The sequence below is a fragment of the Megalopta genalis genome, chromosome 5 (genome assembly GCF_051020955.1).
Source record: "Megalopta genalis isolate 19385.01 chromosome 5, iyMegGena1_principal, whole genome shotgun sequence".
NCBI classification, from domain to species: Eukaryota; Metazoa; Arthropoda; class Insecta; order Hymenoptera; family Halictidae; genus Megalopta; species Megalopta genalis.
The window spans coordinates 8,994,666-9,017,671 of NC_135017.1; the positions used below are offsets into that span (position 1 = coordinate 8,994,666).

General features: G+C 44.5%; 1 protein-coding gene across 1 annotated transcript in view; it reads left to right on the plus strand.

Moving 5' to 3' along the window:
• The window catches only part of AChE-2 (acetylcholinesterase 2), a 183,404-nt gene extending 161,326 nt beyond the window's left edge, over nt 1-22,078 (plus strand). The window contains exon 6 of the mRNA XM_033471499.2: nt 4,786-22,078. Coding sequence (XP_033327390.1) covers nt 4,786-4,904 — 119 coding nt within the window. The 3' untranslated portion in view covers nt 4,905-22,078. The remainder of the gene's footprint in view (nt 1-4,785) is intronic.
• Nucleotides 22,079-23,006: the final 928 nt, after the last annotated feature.

Here is a 23,006-nt window from a genome sequence, read left to right on the forward strand (position 1 = left end):
TAATTCCACGGTTCTGTTTATTCGAGATCCGTCGCGGATTAAACCTATTGTTCGGGTCGGATGGAGGCGCGTGGGCGGGCCGTGCGACCGCGTTCCACGGAAAAATGATTTCCGATCGCTGTCGCAGCCTCCGGGACGGTCTGCCGCGCCGGGCTGCCAAGCGGAATTCGGGTCAGGGTTAGAGGATCGATCGGAATCGGAGGCCGAGGGGAGCCTTGAAATGAAATTTTTAGGGAGAACTCGGTCGATCCCGAGACCATGGGAAATGGCCTAACCGGTGCCTAGGCCGGGCCACAGGAGACCAGCCCCGGGTCACCGTGACCCGCATGCCTGGTGGCTCGCGAGGCCGGCAGCAGTCCGAGCAAAGTTAACCCTTTTCTCGAAATCTCTTGCGGCCTGGAAATCGCCTCTCGGGACTCGCCGGGATCCGTGGGCTTGGAACGATTAGGGTTGCGAGCGATCGGGGCTCGTACAACTCAGGGGCGGTTTAATATACGGTTGAACGTTCCAGCGGAACGGGCCCGGTCATTAGAATGCTCGCTGGTTCCCAGCCCCGCTTTTAATTAACGGGACACTTAATTCACCTTTTAATCGGATCGTAACTGCCTGCTACCGGTTCCCTGTAATAACTACCCCCACGTGATTCAGCATATACTTCACCGACGAGCCGAGAAAATTTTTATCGCCGTTACCGTCGTGAACGTTTCCCTGAAGTTGTGCTTCACGGCCGTCCTACCTCGTCCCGCTCCGAATAAAAGAAGCAATATCGCGCGATAAAAAAAATATCACGTTGTTCCTCGGACGACGCTGAATACCTCTGCAAAATTGAGCGCTTCTCGCGCGAACCGTTTTCGCGGGAGAAATTGTCGAGCGGCGGCGTTCAAGCTTCGTGGTCGCGTTGTGAGTTCGAAAATTTCGCAAAAATTGCTGTTGTCATATCCTCGTCCACTACCGGGACAACAAATTTTTTCTCGGGAAACGCGATAGGAGATATTACAGTGTGAACGTTGCTCTTTACAATGAGCTGATATAGATCGTGATACGATTTTCTTTCACATAGTTACGACACTTTGAAGATCGAGGGATTTTCGACTAGGATAATTGTAATCACATCAGTCAGGCTAACAATTCAAAGTTTCATAATATCGTAACAGAAAATCGTAAAACAATGTTTTATAGCTCGTTGGAAAGAGAAGACTTTATTCTTTAAAGCAGCATAACTTCCGTTAGCAAAGAAAATTTGTTGAGTTTTCCATAGGCCCCTAAATTTTGAATGTGTCAGAAAATGGATATTGTTAATAAAATCGCGTTTACTCAAAAGTCTGCAATGCTATCACAAAACATCTTAGATGCCTCAAAAGCGTATTTCTTGCTCTTTAAAATGAATTCAGACTCGGTCTTCTGACATTTTTTTTAACGAAATTGCAAGACTTTGAATAGCGACGAAACTAATATTTTCGAAAACTGGATCCCCACTCCTCGGACACAAAATGTCACGGTATTCCTCGAACATCGCAGAATACCTGCGTGAAATTTAGTATTTTTCCACTGCTTCATTTTCAAGATAAAAATTGTAAAGCAGCCGCTGGAGGTTTTATAGAATCGTGGTAAATCAGGATCGCGTGATTCGGCTATCACCGACCGCCTCCGCTTAATTGCTGCTCCGAGCTCGACGAATTGTCGCGATTTTACACGAGATCGCCTGTAATGCCCGCCAACCTGTTAATCTCCCGGAAGTGATCAACGACGATATTAATAAGGCTCAGAGGGCAAATTCGTTTTTTTCGCGCTCCCGACATTTACGAGCGAATTACGCTGTTCGAAAAAATTACAGCATCGAAAAATATTGAACGAAAATTGGCCAAAGTTAACTGACGATAACTCTGCGAAAAATCATCGTAGAGTGATGACTATTTTTTCGAATTATAGCTTGAAACCTCAGCTTTAAGACAACGTCGCTCAATTTCAAGTTTGACGCACCATCGCCACTGTAACCCTTCAAATATGAGGCCATGTTCGTCATAGGGATACAATGTAAGGGTTACATTAAAGTGCTGTAACTTCGCGAAAAAAAATCGCAGTCACGATTTTTTCCCCTTAAATTAAAGGGAAAAGATCGAACTTCGTTAAGCTGCTAACTGCATCGCCGAAAAAAATTTTACAAAGTCCGTGCATTTCCTCGAACTTGGCAATATTCAATACGGCAAACATGGTCTCACGTTTGAAGGGTTACAGCGGCAAGGGTGCGTCAAACTTAAAATCTAGAAACAGTATCTTAAAGTTGAGATTTCAAGCTTTAATTTAAAAAAAAATTCGTTATTCTACGATGATTTTTCGCGGAGTTGTCGTAGGTCGAAGTTGGCCAATTTCTATCCAAAATTTTGCTATGCTGTTTTCTTTTCTTTGCTACGCTCAGCCAGTTCGAAAAGCGGCACTGAGATCGCGTGATTAGGCGACGAGGCGGCCGGGAGCTCGTTATCCTTCGGCCTATTTTTTCCCTTATTCTTTGGCGACGCAATCTTCGGATTTCTTCGAATTCCTCCCGCGTCCCATGGTCACAAAGGCGAGCCCTGTTCTTTATTCTTGGCTGTTTTCGGAGGTTCATCAACCGTCAAAGGGAATGCAAAATCAGGCGGTGCTGGATCCGAGACGTTCGAGCGTTTCGGTTAGACGAATCAAGTCGTGGCAGTTAATTAATCCTCTACACGGAGAGGTTTAATTGGTGTACCCTCAGACTCGAGAATTAGGTAATCGCAGAAAAACTAGTTCCTGGAACTGGAAGATTAAATTGATTCTGAAGCCTAATCAATTAAGGAGCTCCAGGATAATTTAATTATTGTCAAGCATTTGTAGTCGGAGTCATTTCAACTCGAAATCCGAAACAGTTTTTCTGACTTACAGTCTTTTCCATTTTGAATAACCTGGTATAATTATATTTCAATTTATAATATTATAATTATAATTATATTTTAATATATAATATTATAATTATAATTATATTTTAATATATATTTTAAATAGCATGGAATAAATAATGAATTATTTATTCTTTACACTCAACGTACAACCTTCTTTATTTTTAACCTTAGGGTCGCCACTCGACCACGTAGGGTTAATTTTGTAGCTCGAGGGTTAAATAATAACAATTGAAAAAGTTATTTGCATGTCTCAAGTACGATAGATATCTTGGAACACATTGAGTAATGCAAGTACGAGTGGTATCAACGACCAATTGCGTCGATAGTAGTGCGATCAGGCAAGTATAGCGTGTCTGGTGTGGGAACGCGATGTTTCCCACTCAGCTGCTACGGGTTCTTCGATAATCCTGAACATCTATCGGGGAGATTAGCTAATCGAAAAATGTGGATAAATAGTCTTGAGTCTATCAGATTTAAAAATACTGCAAAAAAAACAAGTCTCGATAGATCGAAATAATTAATTCCGAAATATAAACATGAATGAGTTGTAATCAAGTCACCATCAATTTAAAATCTTGTACCGACTACCTGATGATCCTCAATGAAATATAAACTGTCCTTTGAACATATTCAAGGATCTTGGAGAAATAGAATGAATTCTGAAACTTCTGAAAGCAAATTCCTGCATTCTGGAACATCGAGATTAGGATAGTTTAAATGGATCTTGAATTTTTCAGAAACAGAATTGTCTTACGAACCTATGAATCCTGAACCTTTTCAGGATCGGAATAGTCTAAAATACAGTTGAATTCTGAAACTATTCAGAATCAGAATAGTTTAAAAAATAGTTGAACCCAGAAACTATCCAGAATCAGAATAATTCGACAAATAGTTGAATGCTAAAATTATTCAGAATCAGACTAGTTAAGAAAGTAGTTGAATCCTGAAAATATTCAGGATCAGAATAGTTTAGAAAGTAGTTGAATTCTGAAACTATTCAAGATCAGAATAATTCGAAATATAGTTGAATCCTGAAACTATTCAGGATTAGAAAAATTCGACAAATAGTTGAATCCTAAAATTATTGAGAATCAGACTAGTTCAGAAAGTAGTTGAATCCTGAAAATATTCAGGATCAGAATAGTTTAGAAAGTAGTTGAATTCTGAAACTATTCAAGATCAGAATAATTCGAAATATAGTTGAATCCTGAAACTATTCAGGATCAGAATAATTTGAAAAGTAGTTGAACCCAGAAACTATCCAGAATCAGAATAATTCGACAAATAGTTGTATCCTAAAATTATTCAGAATCATAATAGCCCGAAAAATAGTTGAATCCTAAAACTATTTGGAATCAGAATAGTTCGAGAAATAGTTGAATCCTGAAACTATTCGGAATCAGAACAGTTCGAAAAATAGTTGAATCCTGAAACTTTTCAGGATCAGAATAATTCGAAAAATAATTGAATTCTACAATCTTTCAGGATCAGAGTAGTCTGAAAAATAATTGAATCCTGGAACCTTTCAAAATCAAAATAGTCCAAAAAATAGTTGAATCCAGAAACTATTCAAGATCAAAACGATTCGAAAAATATTTGAATCCTAAACCTATTCGAATTAGAATAATTAAAAAAATAACTGAATCCTAAAAACCTTTCAAGATCAGAGTACCTCAAAAAATACTCGAATCCTGAAATCTTTCAGAATCAGAGCAGCCCAAAAACTAATCAAACCCTGAAACCTCTTAGAACCAAAATACTCCGAACAATAAACTAACACCTAAAACGTCATTAAGCAAAGACCAATCAACAAATTTGCCATCCAAGTCAATAACGAAATTGAACAAGTCGAAACAATGTGTTACAGACCCGGCCCCGGAGGCGTGCAACAGCGCGGTGGCGATAGTATCGGCCTCGAGGGAACTGCGGAACTCCCTGGTGATCACGGCCCTGTCGTCGATCCTGGTTCTCTCCAGAGTGATCTAAGCCATCGGAGGGAGACCGGCCCGTATCGATCAACCCTTTCTGACAGCCGACAATCCGTTCGTTCGAACAGCCGCGCACGGGAATCAGGGGTTCGTTGACGGTCCGAGGTCTGGACAAGCGGTCGCCAGCCGTTCAATTATTGCCGAACACCGTCGGAGTGCTTTCGGAGGAGGACGCCCCTACGTTGGACCTCGGCTCTTTCCACACCCGGTCCTCCCGCGCCCTCGCCCCGGCCCCCTGCAATCGACGCAGCGCCCACGAACGCGCTATCGTCCGAAAGCGCCGATCAGCCCTTCCCGCAGCTGCACACCGAATCCGGAAGAGTCGCCGGCCGGCAAATAAGAGCGTGTCGTTCCGGGGACAAATGAAGCGACCGGGAGAGACGGTCTTGTCGGACGGTTGAAAAATCGCGGGTGTTTCGGGGCCGCGAGCACGGAGCCAATTAAATTCTCCTGTGTCTCGGAAGACGGGAGCTCCGGCTCAATGTCCCGCGGGATTTCCATTTCCGGTCCGTGGCGCGATCGACACGGGGCACGGCGGGACAGGTTAACGAGTTCCTCGAAGAAGTGACACCTCGATTCCGGAGAGCTATATCGACGCGACGGGACGGCCGTGAAGCCTCGAAACTCTCCCCTGTTTACGGAGTCTGGGCAAACACGCCGGCGACGAAGAAGGAGATCGATCCGGGCGATCGCATGAGAGATCCGCGCGACGTGACGCGACGGGTCGTGTCGGGGTTACCTGAAGACGATCGATGCTCGACGGGAAAAACCGAGCCTAAACGGACGTCCGTCCTCGCGCAAACAACTCGCCGGACGGCTTCTAACCACCTGTTCGCGGAATCGATGGCTCGCGACAGAAGATTCATTAGCGGAACGCAACAAGTGCGCCGTTCTACATAAGAACCGGGGGGGTGGGGTCGGCGACGGGGGGTCCAGGATCGCTTGGATCGCGTCCAGGAACACCGGCGCCTGATTTTTCGGCCGAGGTTGCCAAGCAACTCGGCTCCGAGGCCCGTGGAACCGCGCGGACCAGGACGGTTCGAAGGGTCGGGAACGGGACAGCCGGCTCGGGTGCCCCCGGAGAACCCTGGGAGATCATCTTCCTCGCTGTCGACAGCTCCGAGATGCCGGGGCTCCATTGAAAATTGAAGACGGCAGCCGTGGGAGCCCTCTGTTTGATCACGCCGCCGTGAAAATGGGTCGGCAGGGCGGGCGGGCCGGGGCGAGGAGCCTCGCGGAGCCGATTTCCAAGCCGACCAAGAGGATCTGCGAGTGTTGGATCGCCGGACAAAGTATCGGCCGCCTGTTCCTGTGCAAGATCGACTCGGGAAACGGCGACAGAAACGGTAAAACGGTTCGGGGTCTCGAAAATTCAACGGGTTAAGTGCAGACCGGTGTCCCGATGCGTCTCGAGGACATCCGCGAGCCCGGGACATCGCCGGTTGCTGCTCGCCCGGAAAGGAGGAATTGTGGGGGGAGGGAGAGCTCGCACACTGGCGTCGTTTCGACGAACAGCGGCAAAAAGTCCGGACTGAACTCTGCTCGAAGGAGTTCTGTTGCCTTTAGATTCGGGTTTTACGAGCGGCGCGGACGGTTCGCGATGATTCCTGAAATAATGGTCGAATTTGTTTCGGACTGTTTTACGCGTTTACACGTAAGCACGCTTCGTAATGATCGGAGAAGTAAATCGGTTGAATTCGTTTCGAATTGAGGATTGCTTTGCAACTTGTTCGACTTCGAACGATGATGCTGAGTTTAAACGATTTGTTCAGTGAAAATCATTTTTTTTTAATATTTAAGATGTCGTAAAGGAATCTTGAAATACTCGTTTTACGTGATACGGTAAGTTCTCCCTAATTGAGGGATTGTATGAGTGAATTCTCCCTAAGTGCACGAAAATGGACAATTTTGGAAGAGGAGATACAATTATCCGAGCCTTGCAACATTTATTTTGTTTTTTCAATTTATATCTTTTTGTTTTCTTTCTCTATTTACAGTAAGTTCTCCCTAATTGTAAAAATCTGCTTGTAAAAATGGACAATTAGGGAGAATTTACTGTAAATAGAAAAAGAAGAATATAAATGAAACAGGAAAAAAAACAAAATAAATGTCGCAAGATTAATTATTAATTGTATCTCCTTTTCCAAAGTGGTTCATTTTTATGTACGATCTGAGCGTTAAATAGGGAGAATTCACTTCCAAATGTACAGTAAATTCTCCCCAATGGTTCTTCAGCTTGTAAGCAAAAATGGACAATTTGGAAGGAGGAGATGCGATTATCGACAACTATAAAAACGAGGAAAATCGAATAATCAATCGTCCAAATTGTCCAAATTGTCAATTCCAAATTGTCCATTTTTGCTTAGAAGCTGAAGGACAATTGGGGAGAGAGAATTTACTGTAGTTATTACATTACTTTACCGGAGATGATTTATTAGATTCACTCTTAGTTGGCAAGTGGCATAAGTCCCGTTTTTTAGTATTCTGAAAATTGTAACACCTTGTAAAAAATTCCGAACAGATCGTAAATTTATTGCAAGAACGTCAAGTGAAAGAATAGCAATTACAAATTGAAATTGAAATGTTAAATTGTACGGCATTGACGTAAATCGTTGCCACAAATATACAGAAACTTTAAACGCTAAATAAAACCAGTTATTACATTAATATATTATTTTTATATATATATTATCATATACTAATATATATTAATATTAACTATTTCCACAATCAACTCATTTTTCATAAAATTGGACTTAGGCAACACGTCAACTAAGAGCCTCAAACTGCATTTCCATCGAACCCATAAATTATAAACTGTCAAGAATTACGGTATCATCGCCGGTAAACAAATGCATCGATCTCGAAGCAGCAACGTGTGCTAATCGAAAGCCACTTAGCGTCGCGTTCCTTTTCGATTTACGCAGGCGTGCGAGAACTTGTTTGAAGCTGCTCTAATCTGGGACTAATTTGAAGTCGTAACATCGAACTAAGTGAACTTTCGAATCGAACTTCGGCACACTGCGCACACCCGATATCAAGGAGAGGCAACGGAGAAGTAAATTTTCGTAAAATTCGCAGATCCGGTAAACGGATTTTGCGCCGTCTCGACGCCACTGTGCGAAGGGTGGCGGCTCGATCGTGTCAGCTTCCCAAGGAATTCACGGTCCGCTCGTTTCCCGCGCCCTCCCCAGCCTGCAAATAAATAGACTGCGGATCTTTGTGCACCCGGGGCCGGGCTCCCAAAAACGTCGCAGCCTCGAGGACCCGATCGAATTTAATACGGTCGCGTAATCTTTCTCGAAAACCATCGCCCCCCGGGCCGGTTACTTCTCTCTGTTTCGCTTCCGCGGGGCAGAACTTCCGGGGAAGTAGAACGGCTCGCAAACATCCGTAGCCCGGAAGCAGATTTCTCGGCTCGGTTCACCGGAAACGGGGCCGTTCTGCCGCGCCGAGAGCCTCGGATCGCTTGGATTTCCTCGGCTCTCCGATCCGCGACCGATCTACATCGAACACGATATTGTTCCTCGAGGAGATCTCCAGCCGATCGACGGTCGGATTCGCGGAAGCGACGGCGCGCGGCGCGGTCAACCGGTGATAAAAGTCGAGAGGCCGTTTTGCTCGATTTTCGATGAGTTTAGCTCAGTGTGCAGTCATTTCTCCCCAATTCGCGCCGAGATTGCGCGCCAAAATGGACGTTTTGGGAAGAGGAGATACGATTTTTGGAGTCTTGCGTTATTATTATAAAGCCTCGCGGTAACTATAAAAACGTGCCGCGAGGTTCGAAGATTAGAATCCTCTTTTCCCAATTTGTCGACTTTTGTGCGCGATCGAAGCGCGAATTAGGGAGAAATTACTGTGCCTCGCGACATGGCTACAAGAAAATCGGCTCGGTTTTACAATGTACAGTAGAGACTCCCTTATTTGAACGTTTATTATTGTCAATGCCATAGTTCTATTATCTAATTACGGTACTACAATAAATTCTTTCTAATTGACATACAGATTGTACACAAAAATGAACGATTTAGGAAGAGGAGGCGCTATTATTCGAGCCGTGCGGCTCGATTTTATAATTACTGATTGTCAAGAACTATAAAAACGAGCTGTCCACTTCCCAAATTGTCCATATTTTTGCACAATCTCAGCGTCAATTAGGGAGAATTCACTGTAGTTAACTGAAATTTTAGTTCCAACTGAATGACGTATTTTTTGGGAAACTTTGCAGGATTGTTTAATATAATAATGATTTTTTAATAATAATACATTATAAATAATATTAATATTATAATTATACATAATATATTATATATAATATTCTATAATATATTATATATAAACATTTTATAATAATTTTATAATAGTCTATATAAAACTATAATAGTTGTTCAGCGAGGAAGCAGATGATTCTTTCCAACACTCATAAATCTGTCATTAGGAAGTCACCTCTCATTTTTATTGAATAAACTTACTCGCTTATTTAGATACATTATCGACAATCAGAGAAATGAAATTGTTGGATAATAGAACGTTTCTCTACCGGCATATTATAAAAAATATACCTTCGGATAAAAGAGTCTCTACTGTAAATCATTATTTTTCTTCTTTTTTACTTACGTGATGAACGTCGCGTCATCTGCTCTCGTTATTAGCGACCGTTCTTCAGAGATATTAATCCTCAATTAACATTAAACATACTGAGCAATAAAATTGGCCTTGTGTATTAGCTCGTAAAACCGACGAGATCCAATTTATTTAGATTCGTACAATTCTCATTATAATATTTCCTCCAATAATGCAATTTCCTCAATTAATTCCCAGTGAAAGTGTTTCTATAATTTTTACAATCGTAAAATGAGAAACGATTCCTTCGACCATGATAGACTTAGCGGTAAAAAACTTCTAAAGAACGCCAAATGCCATTCGTCAATGTTTACAAAAAGTTCACAGAGAAAAATCCTCGAAAAAGCTTGACAAAAATCGTCCTAAAATCGAAGAATTCGACCTCGATAAATCCGTGAAATCTCGATAGCTAATTTTACCAGAAAAATGCTTCGATTTTCGTGTCCGAAATTCTTCGATTCGCACTGCGCGGCGTCTTCGGAGCTCGCCAGATAAACGGATCGAAGGAATCGCTTGGAAGAAATCGGTGCACGAAGATCCGCAGTCCGCGACGACGCGATCAATCGGGGAGTATCGAGTGTTCTCGACGGGGATCTGACCGGTGGCGAGCACCCTTGCGAGCCAGGAAACGGGACCGGGGTCGGTCGTCTTTAAAAGAGCGAATTTTCCCGGTGGACGGAAGGTGAACCGGGTCAGTGGAGACTAGATGGCAAGGTGGGGGAGGCACTCAGGGGGTGAATCGACGTCGATCAATCATATCTTCTTGTTTTTTTCTTCTCAAACGGACCAGGAACGGGCATGACGACGGGGGGAGGGCGGGCGCAATTTTGATCTGGACTTGGACGATGGGCACAGATACCATGACAATACCGTCGGTAAAGTATAGTTATACTTGTCTACTGTCGTGTCGTTCGCTTCTGAAGCGGATCAATTAAATTACTAGGAAAATCACTTAAAAGGGACAAAAAAAAACAGAAAAAAATCTATCGGGCGGGGGGAGAGGTGGCGTGAACGTTTCCACGTGGACGAAAGGGATCCATGTTACGAGGAGAATTCGTAGACGAAGAGAGAGAGAGAGAGAGAGAGTCCAGGTCAAATTCGATCGGTGCAATCTTTTTGGTTCCTCGGATTTTCGTTCGTCTTCGCGGTTTCGTCCGACGAAAATCGATGAAATTTTTAGCAAAGAGTAAAAAAAAGAGAGAGAGAGAGAGCAGCGAGCATTGGATCAAGGGAGGGCGGAACGAAATAATTTTGTCGCTCGGTTGCGGTCTTGTTTTTTTTCTGCCGCCGTTTTTTCTCTTTTTTTCCTTCTTTTTATTTTCGTTTTGACCGTTCGCTTCTTTCTCGCTCCCCGGTGTTCCGGGGCGGAAAACTTGATGCACCGGGTGAAACGGAGCGAAAGCGGGGTCCGGCGCGGCGCGGGGCACGCGGGGGCGGAGGGTTTTTTTCGGTTCGGTCGCGCCGCTGCCAGAGATATCGCGGGACGACGCGAGGAAAAAGGACAGAAATAAAAGGTACACGGCACCTCGTGAATTAATCGTGAACACGTTACAAAAGAGGACAACCAAAAAAAGAAAAAAATGGAAAAACAAAATAGACACTTAAGGGATGATACCGTTAAGCGCTGTAAATATACGTATAAAAAATATACATATATATATATATATACGTATGAGGATGATACGTCGGTGATGTTGCGCGCGAGACCACCGAGAGATATTCGCGGTTTCTATTTCTGCGTTAACGTTTGCATTAAACGCTTGCGCTGGAAATACGTGCCGAGATGTTACGGCCGCGGCGATGACTTGTGCGCGTCGAAAGAACGCGGAGCGCCGAAACTGAAACGGTCTGAAGTTGTTCCGAAATATTATTGCAAAATGGAAAAACAGAAAAGACGTAAAACATAAGTAAATTGTAACCATAGAAATGGAAAGAAAAAAGTGGAAAATTATTATGTATTAATTATCTTCTTTCTTCGTCGATCACAAAATATGTAAAAAATAATGGAGAATATTTTTTTATTTATTGTATGCTGCAGTTTTCAATGGTCGCGTCTCATTTTCCGAGAGAATTGATATAGCAAAAAGCAAAGAGTACAATTTTTTGGATTTTTTGGCAGGCCTAACGACAGTTTCCAGTGATACAGGTCAACGATAATCGAACCGGAACTGGGCTTTGAACTTTAAAAGACTCGGCTGCTTTTGAACTACTTCAGACTTAATCTTAAAGTGACGATAATTTAAGAACGGTGCAGTGAAACATTTCAATTTTTCAGTAGTATAAATCAACGATAACGTAGCCACGGCTCGGAATGAATTATAGACCGATCGAAATCCAATTCAAACGTAACAGAATCTCGTTCCAGAAATAATACATCGGTATCTGACTCGGCTCGTACTTCGAGGACGATTTAAAAAGGCCTAAGATCAACTGGCAGTGTTCTAAGCCCACGTTGCCGCAAACGAAGACGCGAGAGATACGTTCGAACAGAGGCTAAAAGCGTTGGCAGAATTATTTCTGATCGAATTCCAATTATATTTACCGGCGATATAGACCAACGAGCCGCAATTAAAATAGCTCTGATCTCACGATATTAGACTCGGTGACATTTTAAAACGACGCTAGTAATACCGTATCTGTGCTCCGGATCAAATATTTACGAAAAATGCGACAACTTAAAACGATTTCGGCCGCGAAAGCTGGAAACGTCCGCGGTAATGGTGTCGCATAATGAAGTGTGTCGAACAATACGTCGTTACGCGTCGCAGATCGTTTCGAAATTTCGATCTTATCAACGCGTCGACTGCCACAGAAATGCTCGTATAAATCGCGCGAAATCGGAGCGAATTATTTCGTATCGAAACAATAGGGAGCTGAAGAATAATTGCAGAAATTACGTCTCGGCAATACTCTTGAAAAGAATTTTAATTTATTCGATACACACTGCACCGTATCGCAATAAACGGACGATTTCCCCTCGACCGAACAATGCTCGCTTCGATCAAGGTAATTGCAGCTAGCATAAAACTACGTTGAAAGCGCGAGCGAAAATGAAAATTCACGAAACAAATATTGAAACGTGCTGTATCGCGTAAGTTCGCCGAGCAGAGTTGAATGTACGCGACGAACGTGGCAGTCAAGGTTTTAATGAACGAAACCGTTCGTGTCTCTGTCTCTGTGTAAAATTCCTGTCTCGAGACTCTCGGCGAGTCTTCTCGGCCATAATCGGCGCACCGTTTCGGTTACGTCCGCGGAATCATTTTCCAGCGCGAGCGGTTAATATTCCGCGATGAGTCGCGGAGTCGTCGCGACTTCCCGCGACCCGTTTCTCCGTTCTTTGAATAACGTATTATCGGGGAGGCGGCGGGTCAACGCGACGGGATTTCCCGTTCCGACGGTTCATTTTTTCTTTCTTTTCTCGTCGGGGCAAACGGAGAGGGATTAAAAGGGGGGGATTACGCGGAGCGAAAAAAATCCGGGGTTCTCGCGCGCGACAGCCTGACAAGTACGCCAGCTGTATATCTAATTACGTGTGCCGTCAGGTCGACGTAGAACGTAAGACAATTAAGGCACCCGTGTAATTTTCTTCCGTGAACTTAGGTCCACAGACACACAGACACAGCGACGTTCTAGAGAGCGAGACAGAGAGTACCAATTAAGATAGATCTAACGTTCTAAGGGCGGCCCGGCGATCGAGAGATCGCCGCGACAGTGATCCGCGATCGATCTCCGCGGGACAGCGAAGCCTGAACCGGCCGGCTCGAACAAATTGCCCGCATTTACTGCGTCGACCGCGGTTTCGACGAAGGGAGGAGAAAAAGGGTGACTGCAATCCGATGGTGGACAATTCGGCGGGCGCGCCGTTTTTCGAAAAGCTCTCGACTCGGACCTGGAGACCCGTTCAACGTGTCGAAGTTATTCGAACGTAACCGTTAAAAAAAATCGAGATCACCGGAATTTTGGAAAAAAAAAGAACGCGAATTCCGAGCAACTTCCGTTCGCAGCGATTCTTCGAAGCGTGACTCTTCGTGGCTAAAAATGCTTTTGCGTCGAGTCGTTTTCAACGACATTGTGCCATTGCACTGACACATAAATAATAAACGGGAAAGGAAACGGTATAAGTACAGTTAATATAATAATTATAACACGTGTAAAGACAATTGTTTCGAGGTTTAATTCTGCGCTAATTAAGCGATGCGTTTTTTGAGAAAATTGAGTAGGCGAGGTACGAAACAGTGCAGACTTCGAAAGAATTAAAATACACGGTCGCGCGGATAAAGGTGATATTCTCGCAGATAAAGGTGATAATTACTGCGATTTAGAACATTCCATTTTTACAGTCTTTCTTAGAAGGCTTGAATCATTGCAATCCATTCCATAGAAACGACGTGCGTTTTTCGTTTCTCAACTGCACTGGCCGTGCCTACTATTTACCGTTTAATTGTTTTGATAACGAAAGAATCAAATTGTATTTCGATTTCGATGAAACGAATTGCTTCGTATTTAGTAGATCATGCATCGTCTTTATCGTTAGTCTGACTCGTTATACAGTGATATATTATTATATTATATTACTATATTATTTATTACTATATTTACTATATATTGTAGTATACTATGGTTTATATTACTATATATACTATATATTGTAATATACTATAGTTTATATTACTATATATACTACATATAGCACTATACTGTAATATATATAGTATGTACATAGTACATATATAGCATATATAGTATATATAGTATGTATATGTATAGTATATACGTAGTATATATAGTATATATTACCATATATTACCATATAGTAATATACTATAGTACATACACATATATATTAAATATATATATAGTAATATAATATTTATACTATTTATATTATAGTAATTTATACTATAGTAATATACAATATATATGTCATTATATATTACTATATAAATACTACATATATATTACTATATTATATATTATTACATATGTTAATATTTATAAAGCATTCATTCAAATCCATTATCCCCACGAATGAGTTCTCAGACCAATCAGTTTCTCTGTGACGTATCCTTTTGTCTCTAAATGCCATCGCGCACGTAATTCCCTAAAGCGGCTGATATATTGGCCCTCGAACTATAAATGCATAGAAATGGCGACGACGAACGGGTTTCCAGGCGAGCGATGTTCGACGGGAAAAACGCGGGTGAAGATCGGACAGCGGCGTCGAGCTGTCAAAGGTGGAAAAGCTGTGCCCGGTTCCCTGCTCGACGATCGACGAGCCGGATCCCGGCTGAGCAAGGGGGATTTGCTTGGCCTGACCGCGGCCGACCTTGACCCGACTGTGCGCCGGCCGAATTAATCGGACCTAAACCCGGTCGGAGTTCGCCGCGGAGGGGCTCGAACACGTGCAACAAGTTCCGCAGCGAGCTCTGACCGGCTTCTGAAAGAAAGTTTGTCTCTGAAAGCCGCGTGGGAGTCGGGGACCCGCGATCCTCGGGCTCTCGAACAGCTGAGGACGCCGAAAAACAAACTGGAAAGTGCGAGAGAGTGAGAGAGAGGAGAGCTTAACGAAGGGAGCCGGGAACGGCTTTGCTGTCTCGCGAGGAACGCCGCGGCGAAACATGAATCTTCCATTTCGTACATATCACCTATATAAATATATCATACAGCTGGAGAGCTCGAGTTCTATATCGTGTGAATGCGTGAGAGATTGCCAGAGTGAGAGAGTGTATGAGAGAGAGAGGAGAGACGCGTTTTTTTCGCGGATAGGCCGTGATCGAGTGTGACTAGCGCGTGCACACGATAGCGAGGACAAAGCGAGAACAAAGCGCGGGAAAAGAGAATAAGGATTTGGTATTTTGATTAAAATGAGAGCGAGAGAGAGACAGCGAGAGAGCGAGAGAGAGAGAGAACGTGTGAACATATTTTCTACGTGAGTGTGATAGCTGCGTTGGCTCTAGACTATCGTCCGTCGTCGCAGACTTCGCGATCCGCGCCACGAAATCGCTCCAGTTTAGGTCCAACAGTGGTGCAGGTCAGCCATAACCGAGTCTCAACTTGGATTCGATTATGGTTGACACCTGATTCATCTGCGAAGCAGGTACGATTCGAAGATCCGGCTGGAAAGTTGATTTTTACGGATTATTTTGAGTTAGCAGTAGTATGGGTCAACCATACCTCGGCCAGGGCATGGAAATTAATTCTAGCAACGGCTACAGGTGTCTCGCAGCTTGTGAAATTATAATTGAAACGTGGCGGAATTGATTTACAGTTTTATGAGCACCTAACCGAGGCCTAACGTCAATCGGCAGTGGTACAAGTCGACGATACCGCAGCCACGAGAGAAAAATTTATTTAAACGAAGATCAAGGGTGTCTGAAATCGTATGGAATTTTAATTTCGTGGCGGCCAAATGATTTCTGGTTCGATTCGAATTTTACGAGCACCTTACGCAGGCCTAACGACAGTTTCCAGTGGCATAGATCGACGATAATCGAACCGGGACTGGGATTTTAATTTTGGACTTGATGTCCGTTTAAATTGGCCATAATAAAGCTGCGCCTATGCTTCAGTTTAATTATTTCTCGAAATAACTACGATTTGCGAACGGCGGAGTGGAAAATTTTAATTTGTCGGTAGTACGAGTAAATGACAATTGAGCCAGGATTGGAATTTTAAGTTTAGACTCGGTAGTATTTTAAATTGCTCGTATTAAGCTGTACTTACGCTACAAATTCCAGATGTGTCGAAATAACTACGATTAGAGAATGGCTAAGTGGTAATTTTAAATTTGCAAGTAGTACGTGTCAACGATAATTGAATCGGTGCTCGGAATTAATTATGCACCAGTCGACATTTAATTTGGACCTCGTATGAGCTAATTCCGGAAATAGCGCCCCGACATCTGACTTTGTTTGAATTTTGAGGACAATTATAGACGGCCTAAAATCGAATTGGCAGTAGCGTAGGTCAACGATATCGTATCCCAAATAGAATACTAGGATATTTTCTGTCGGGAGCAAAAGAATATTTAACCGACGCGGAGATAGTGTCTGGAAGATAGAGAGAGGGGGGAGGGGAAGACTAGTTCGGCTTTACCAGTAGTTTGGGTCAATGATAATCGATTGCCAGGGCGAGACATGACCCAGGCCGAGCGATTCGTGGCGTTTTCGCGGCAGGAAATCGACGTGTACCTTCGGTAGAGTTTATTCAGGGCCGTATTGCGCTTCTCGGCGTGCAACGCAACCCTCTCATTAACGATTAAGCACATCCTCACATATCATTAGCTAATTACCCATGCGTCTTGTCGTGAAAACTTAATGTTAGGATTAGTGCCTCGACATCAAACACGACCGGGCCCGTTTTCCATCGGACTCCGAGCACAGGAACGCGCGTTCTCTTACGACGGATTAATTAAACCCGACGTGTCCGTCGTGATCCCCGATTAGCCTATAATTATTAATCACGCGTAATTATTAGCCAGACGAACCGACGAAGATCTTCGCGGCAAAATTCTTCGCGTTGCCGACTCGGTGGCCACGACTTAAACGTGGACTAATTCGATATCGAACGTAGCCTCGATTCTCGCCTAATTCGAGTACTAATTAGGACCTACGCTTTGAGTATTAGTCCGAGGATGATTAGGACCTGTGCTTGATAAATTAGAACACTACCTAATTCTTACGACCTCCGAGCTTAAACGCAGGCCTAATTCGGATTTAACCGTGAACTGGATCGCTTGGGACCCAATTTTTAGGTGTAATTGGGGCCTGATCCTCGGCTCCAGCGCGATTAAATTCTGCGTCGGGCCTATGTCAATTATACAATTGGATATCGTTTAGGACCCATATCAGAGTGTAGCGGGGACCGACTCGCGCTTAATTCGGCTCCAATTAGCGTCTACTTGAACTCAGCTCTAATTGGAACGCGGTGCAATTTAGATCTGATTAGGGCCTGCACTGACTGAGTTCTAAGCAGGGCCTGGTGTAAGTTAGACCCAATTAGGACCCAGTCCAACGAAGTTCTAATTGGGACGCGGTGTAACTTAGACCTTAATAGGACCTGCATTAATCGAGTTTTAAACAGGGCCTGGTGTAAGTTAGACACAATTAGGACCCAGTCCAACGAAGTTCTAATTGAAACGTGGTGTAACATAGACCTACTTAGGGCCTGCATTAACTGCGTTCTAAATAGAACATGGTGTAAGTTAGACCCAATTAGGACCAGTCCAACGAAGTTCTAATTGGAACGCGGTGTAACTTAGACCTGATTAGGGCCTGCATTAATCGAGTTCTAAACAGGACCTGGTGCAAGTCAGACCCAATTAGGACCAGTCCAACGAAGTTCTAATTGGAACGCGGTGTAACTTAGACCTGATTAAGGGCCTGCATTGACTGAGTTCTAAGCAGGGCCCGATGTAAGTTAGACCCGATTTGGACCAAGTCCAACGAAGTTCTAATTGGACCGCGGCGTAACTTAGACCTGATTAGGGCCTAGTCTGACTCAATTCTAATCGCGGCCTGATCAGTATAGCTCGCCTAAAATCGACTCGCCGATTCGCGGGCCAGCCGTAGGCTAATTTCGGCGGCGTTTAATCGGTGATTTTCTTATTGCACGAGCTCGAACGAGAGGCGGCGGGAGAGAGCGAGCCAGTTTTTGACCGGCCACAGGAGAACGCGTCGGATTAATGGAAGCCTGGGTGCCGGTGACGGGTCAATATTTGTCTTTAACTAGTTCGTTCTTTCGTGTGCAATTTGTAGCGTGTAATTCATCGCGGTCGGCGCGGCCGGCGCGCGACTGCCCAGAAAAAACACCGCGTTCACCCAGCACCCACCGCGGTGGGGCGGAGGGGACAGGCTGTCCCGGATCGTTTGATTTTCGCGCGGGTAGCGAACCCGTCGCGACCACTTTTTAATCCGTCTTTTTCCCGCCTCTGTTCGGTCGGGGCTGTCTCGCTCGAAGCGAGCCACGCTCCGTCGCGCTTCTATCGCACGCCTCGGTCCTCTCGTTTTCTTTCGTTTCCGACGAGCCGCGAACCCCATAGCAGACTAATTAACAGAAGAAAACTATATTGAATATAAATAGGTATATTTTTCGCTATACACGGTGCCCGGGGCCGGACGCGCGAGTCGCGAGTCCCGCGGGACTCGCGACTCGCGCGTCCGCCGTGTCGGCGACACCCTGTAGAATCGCTTTGAAAACTCGACAGGCCTAAAAGAAAAATCGACTTTCGACGGAAACGAGTACGCTTATGCATCGTCGCGATTCCGGGGGTAATAACGGGGACCGACGTGGGCGGGGTCTCGCGTCGCGCGGTCCCGTCACGTGACCGGCCCGCGACCGCGGCGCCGCCCACCGCCGGCAGCTGAACTAGAACGAACAATCTGTTTGAACGGCGGGAATTAAGTTTTAATAACGAAACCAACGAGCTTAAAAACGAGATCGTGCGGTCGGGAATTAATCAATCGCGATTAATCCAACGACGCCAGACGAAGAAATCGATTGAAAGTAACCGGAACAGAGAACGTGATTGGGGGACGGGGTTAGGGGTGGGAGGGGGTTAGACGGATAAACTGAGAGAAAAACGGAAAACGGCGAAGAAAAAAAAAGCAACAAAAGTCTATCGAACAACGCGGTCATTTCGCTAATTAAATAACTCGATCGCGCGCGAACGCGTCTCGTTCCGTTCCGTTCCATTCCGTTTCGTTTCGTTTCGTTTCGTTTCGTTCGGCAGTGTGCGGCGGCCGCTCGCGGTTATTCCCCGGCGCGATGTATCGATATATCGCCGGTTGGTGCGCCCGCGCGAAAACCAATCCCGTGAAATTTATTCCGCGGCCGGGCAATTAAGAATTCACCAATTTCCGGTCGGATAATTGGCTTGTTTTTTTGTTGTTTTTTCTTCTTTTTTTTGGGTTTCCGGCCGCGTGCCCGACGAACCAAGGCGCAGCAGAGAGAGAAAAAAAAACCCGTCGAATTGTTTTGCTCGCGCGTCGATTTTCCGGATTTTCCCTCTGGTTTCGACGGTCGTTCAGAATTCTGTTTGGCGAGAGAGGCCTCGCCGCGGGGAAAAAAAGGACGGGAGCGCGGAAGACGGCGCGGCGACGCCTATGCGCGGCAGGCGCACGCAACCCGCGCTGCACACTCGTCGAGCGTGCTTCACAGCCAGACGTTTGATCACTCCCGCGGGGCGAACTCGGCCTAAGTGGGCCGCGGCACACTCGGATCCGACCGCGGCAAACACACGGCCGCCGCTTTATTTTTCGCGTACAATCGTGGCGCGCGACTGCCGCCGGCTCCTCGAGTTTTCTAATTGCGAAGTGACCACCACGAATCGCAGGGACGGGCGGGACACGCCCGTTAGACAAACTTCGCGTCAGCTCTACCTTCAACTCCTACGTCCCTGAGTTAGAGCAAATTCGGAGCACTCGCAGTGGCTCCAATGAGCGGTCCACGCTCGATTCCGCGACTCTAGTTTCTCATTTTCATTCTCGAGGATACTGTGAGTTAATTTTCAAATTCTTCTGGAACGTTTGAAAAATTTTTCTCCCGATTGGAAACGTGCAATACCGAAGAATAAAGTCTCCTCTTTCGAAAGAGTCTAAAAACATTGATCTACGATTTTTTTGTCGTCCTTATATAGCACTTCGAATGGAGAGTGTGCCATCGGCGTTTGAACAACTCGACCATCATCGAGAAATTGTCGATATTTAAAATATTGTGACTACGTGAAAAGAACATCGGAGGAGAGTCCACTTGGGTGCGTTTAAAGCACGAAATCTCTGCTTTCGGAGTCAGTGGCGTATTGTATCGTAGAAAATTCTTACTCCGAAATGCGAATGAAACATGGAATATTGTCATATTTTCGAAAATTTTCCAATTCAAATGTCTGTAACGGGACAAACAAATTCTTCTCGTCGCCAAAACTTTACGAGTTTCAAAAATCGTATTTTTCTCTTTCAAACGGGTACAAAACAAATAGAAGCACGATTTTTTCTCGCCGATTTATCGCGCTTTGAACGAAACGTGTGCAGCCCACGTTAAACTAATGGTCGATGCTTCATGCATACGAAAATGTCGATATACGAGGTGCTGTAATTTGACGAACAAAAATCGCAGGGAGATCTACCTAGACTCATTTTAAAGGGTGTAACCTGTCCTTTCAACGCCGGTAAATCATTTCTTCCGGAAAAAATGCTTCCGGCAGGATAGACAGCGAAACGAAAGGACTCGTCAAATTACATGATTTTCGAATACAAACGCTTCCAAAAAGTTCAAAAAATGTTATTCTCCATTGAAGCCAACGGGACTATCAAGAATGGAGTCTCCGCTTTCCAGCGAGCCCAAAAATATCGATCCACGATTTTTCCTCGCCGATCTATCGCACTTCAAGCGCGCCGCTGTCAAGGAGCCACTGTCCAGTTTCATTTCCCAAAAATCCTCGTCCCGCCCGTCTCCGCTGCAGAAGACGGTCGCATATTTTTCCAGTAGCTCGCATCGAACAATTCTCGGCGCTATCCTTGTACATTATCCTCGCAAACCTTCTCGCAGCTTTCGCGTGGCCAGGACTCAGCCCCGAAACGAAGAAACGAAAGGAAGTGCTCAATTAAATCGTTCGTCTTCTCGAGAATTAAGGTAAAACAGAAAGAGAGAAAGAGAGAGAAAATGATGCTCCGGTGCTTTCTGCGAGTTGGTCGCTCTCTGTAGAGCGGCGCGTCCGCTCGACAGCGGACTGAGTTTTATTTTTTCGGGGCTCCGGAAGTGCGACGCCACTGGGCCGCGTCCGGCGCCGAAAGAAGCGTCGAGCGGACGCGCGGCGATCAGCGGCGACCGCATCTGTTTCATTTTTCTTCGACGAGACTCGGCTCGTTAATCGAGAAACGCTGACAATGGATGTATGTATATAATATATATATACCGGGTGTCCAGGTTCGACGGTCCCCGGGCCGCGGGGGCCGTAACCGAACGAAACACCCTGCGTAACGATGCAACGCGTGTCACGCGGACATACTATACATATATATACACACACATTGAATTTTATATATTATATATATATATATATATGTATGTATGTATGTATGTATGTGTAACACAGTCGCACGCGGAAGTCGCGCTTTCGCTTCAAGGAGAGACAGAGAGATATGAGTGAAAGAGTGTGGCGAAAAGAGATACATTAATTAACAAAGAAAAAAGAGAAAAATATATATATATATTATATTATATTATAAAGATAAATCGAGCGAGTGTGTGCGTGCGTATGTGTACGAGTGCCTACGTATGAGAGTGAGAGAGAGAGAGAGAGAGATGTGAAGAATATTCTGTGAACACTGTGTGTCTCGCGTTAAACGTTGTTAGATTATACATAAAAAATATTATAAATGTTACACCGTTGTACGTAATGATTACCGGGAAAGGAGAGCAGAAGGGGACGGAGAGAGAACGAGAGAAAGAGAGAGAGAGAAAGAGAGCAAGGAGAAAAATAAATGAAGCTATGTATAAGAGAAAATTAATTAATGTAGTTAACGATGAAAATAAACGATACGACGATTACTACGTGCTCGTTTACATCCTTGGTGTCCCCTGCTTTCAGAGAACTGATGGCGGAACAGTAATTAAGGTTAGGTCACGTCGGACAGTTACAATATGTCTGCCTTACGTCGGTTAGATACGGCTGAAAAAAAAATTGGAAAACTTCCGGAGAATATTAATGGCAGTCGTTAGTCCGGGAAACTAATGCATCCGGCACGTGACGTCACGGTGAGATACTTTTATATAAATAACCTGTAATCCCTGATATACTTGTGCGAAAAAAGAATTCGGAAAATTAGGGTCGTCGAGGGATGGAGGAACCGGTGGATTCGCCGAACCGGAAGCGATCCTGCTGTTGACTGGAAGGAAGTGACGGCTCTCATTTAACCCATTATCCGCCAATGTCTCATTTTTGGAACACTTTTTCAAACTTTTTTACAGGCGTTAAAATAGTGAGAACATATCACTTGATCCGTGAAAGTATTCAGAATTCCCGCTATTTTGTTTTAAATTATTGTGAACTTCAGGTTGAAACTAATAATCTCAATTTAATTTTCTTTTTCCTGATAAAAAAAATCTGATATAACATTGCCATGTCTCGGAGGTCGAGTCGTCGGTGCAACTTGAATTTCTAGCCTTTTCATGCAACCGGAAGTTCTCTGGTGCGTGCCAATGACAATCGAACCCGAAAACACATTCGCCTCCTTCAAATATAATACAATAATAATACAACCTGAGAAACGCATAAATCGGAACGTCGGAGTTTGAAGATTCCAATATGGCGGCCACGCATCGCCTGAAACATCAATCGCAACAAATGTCAGGCGAGAACAATGGAAAATTTGAAATCGTCGACGCCAAACGGTTTGTTCAATTCTGCTTCGTCGCTCGAGCACAAACACGAGAATTAAAACGTGGACCGAACGATTTCTCAGCCTTAAGAAGTCTCGAG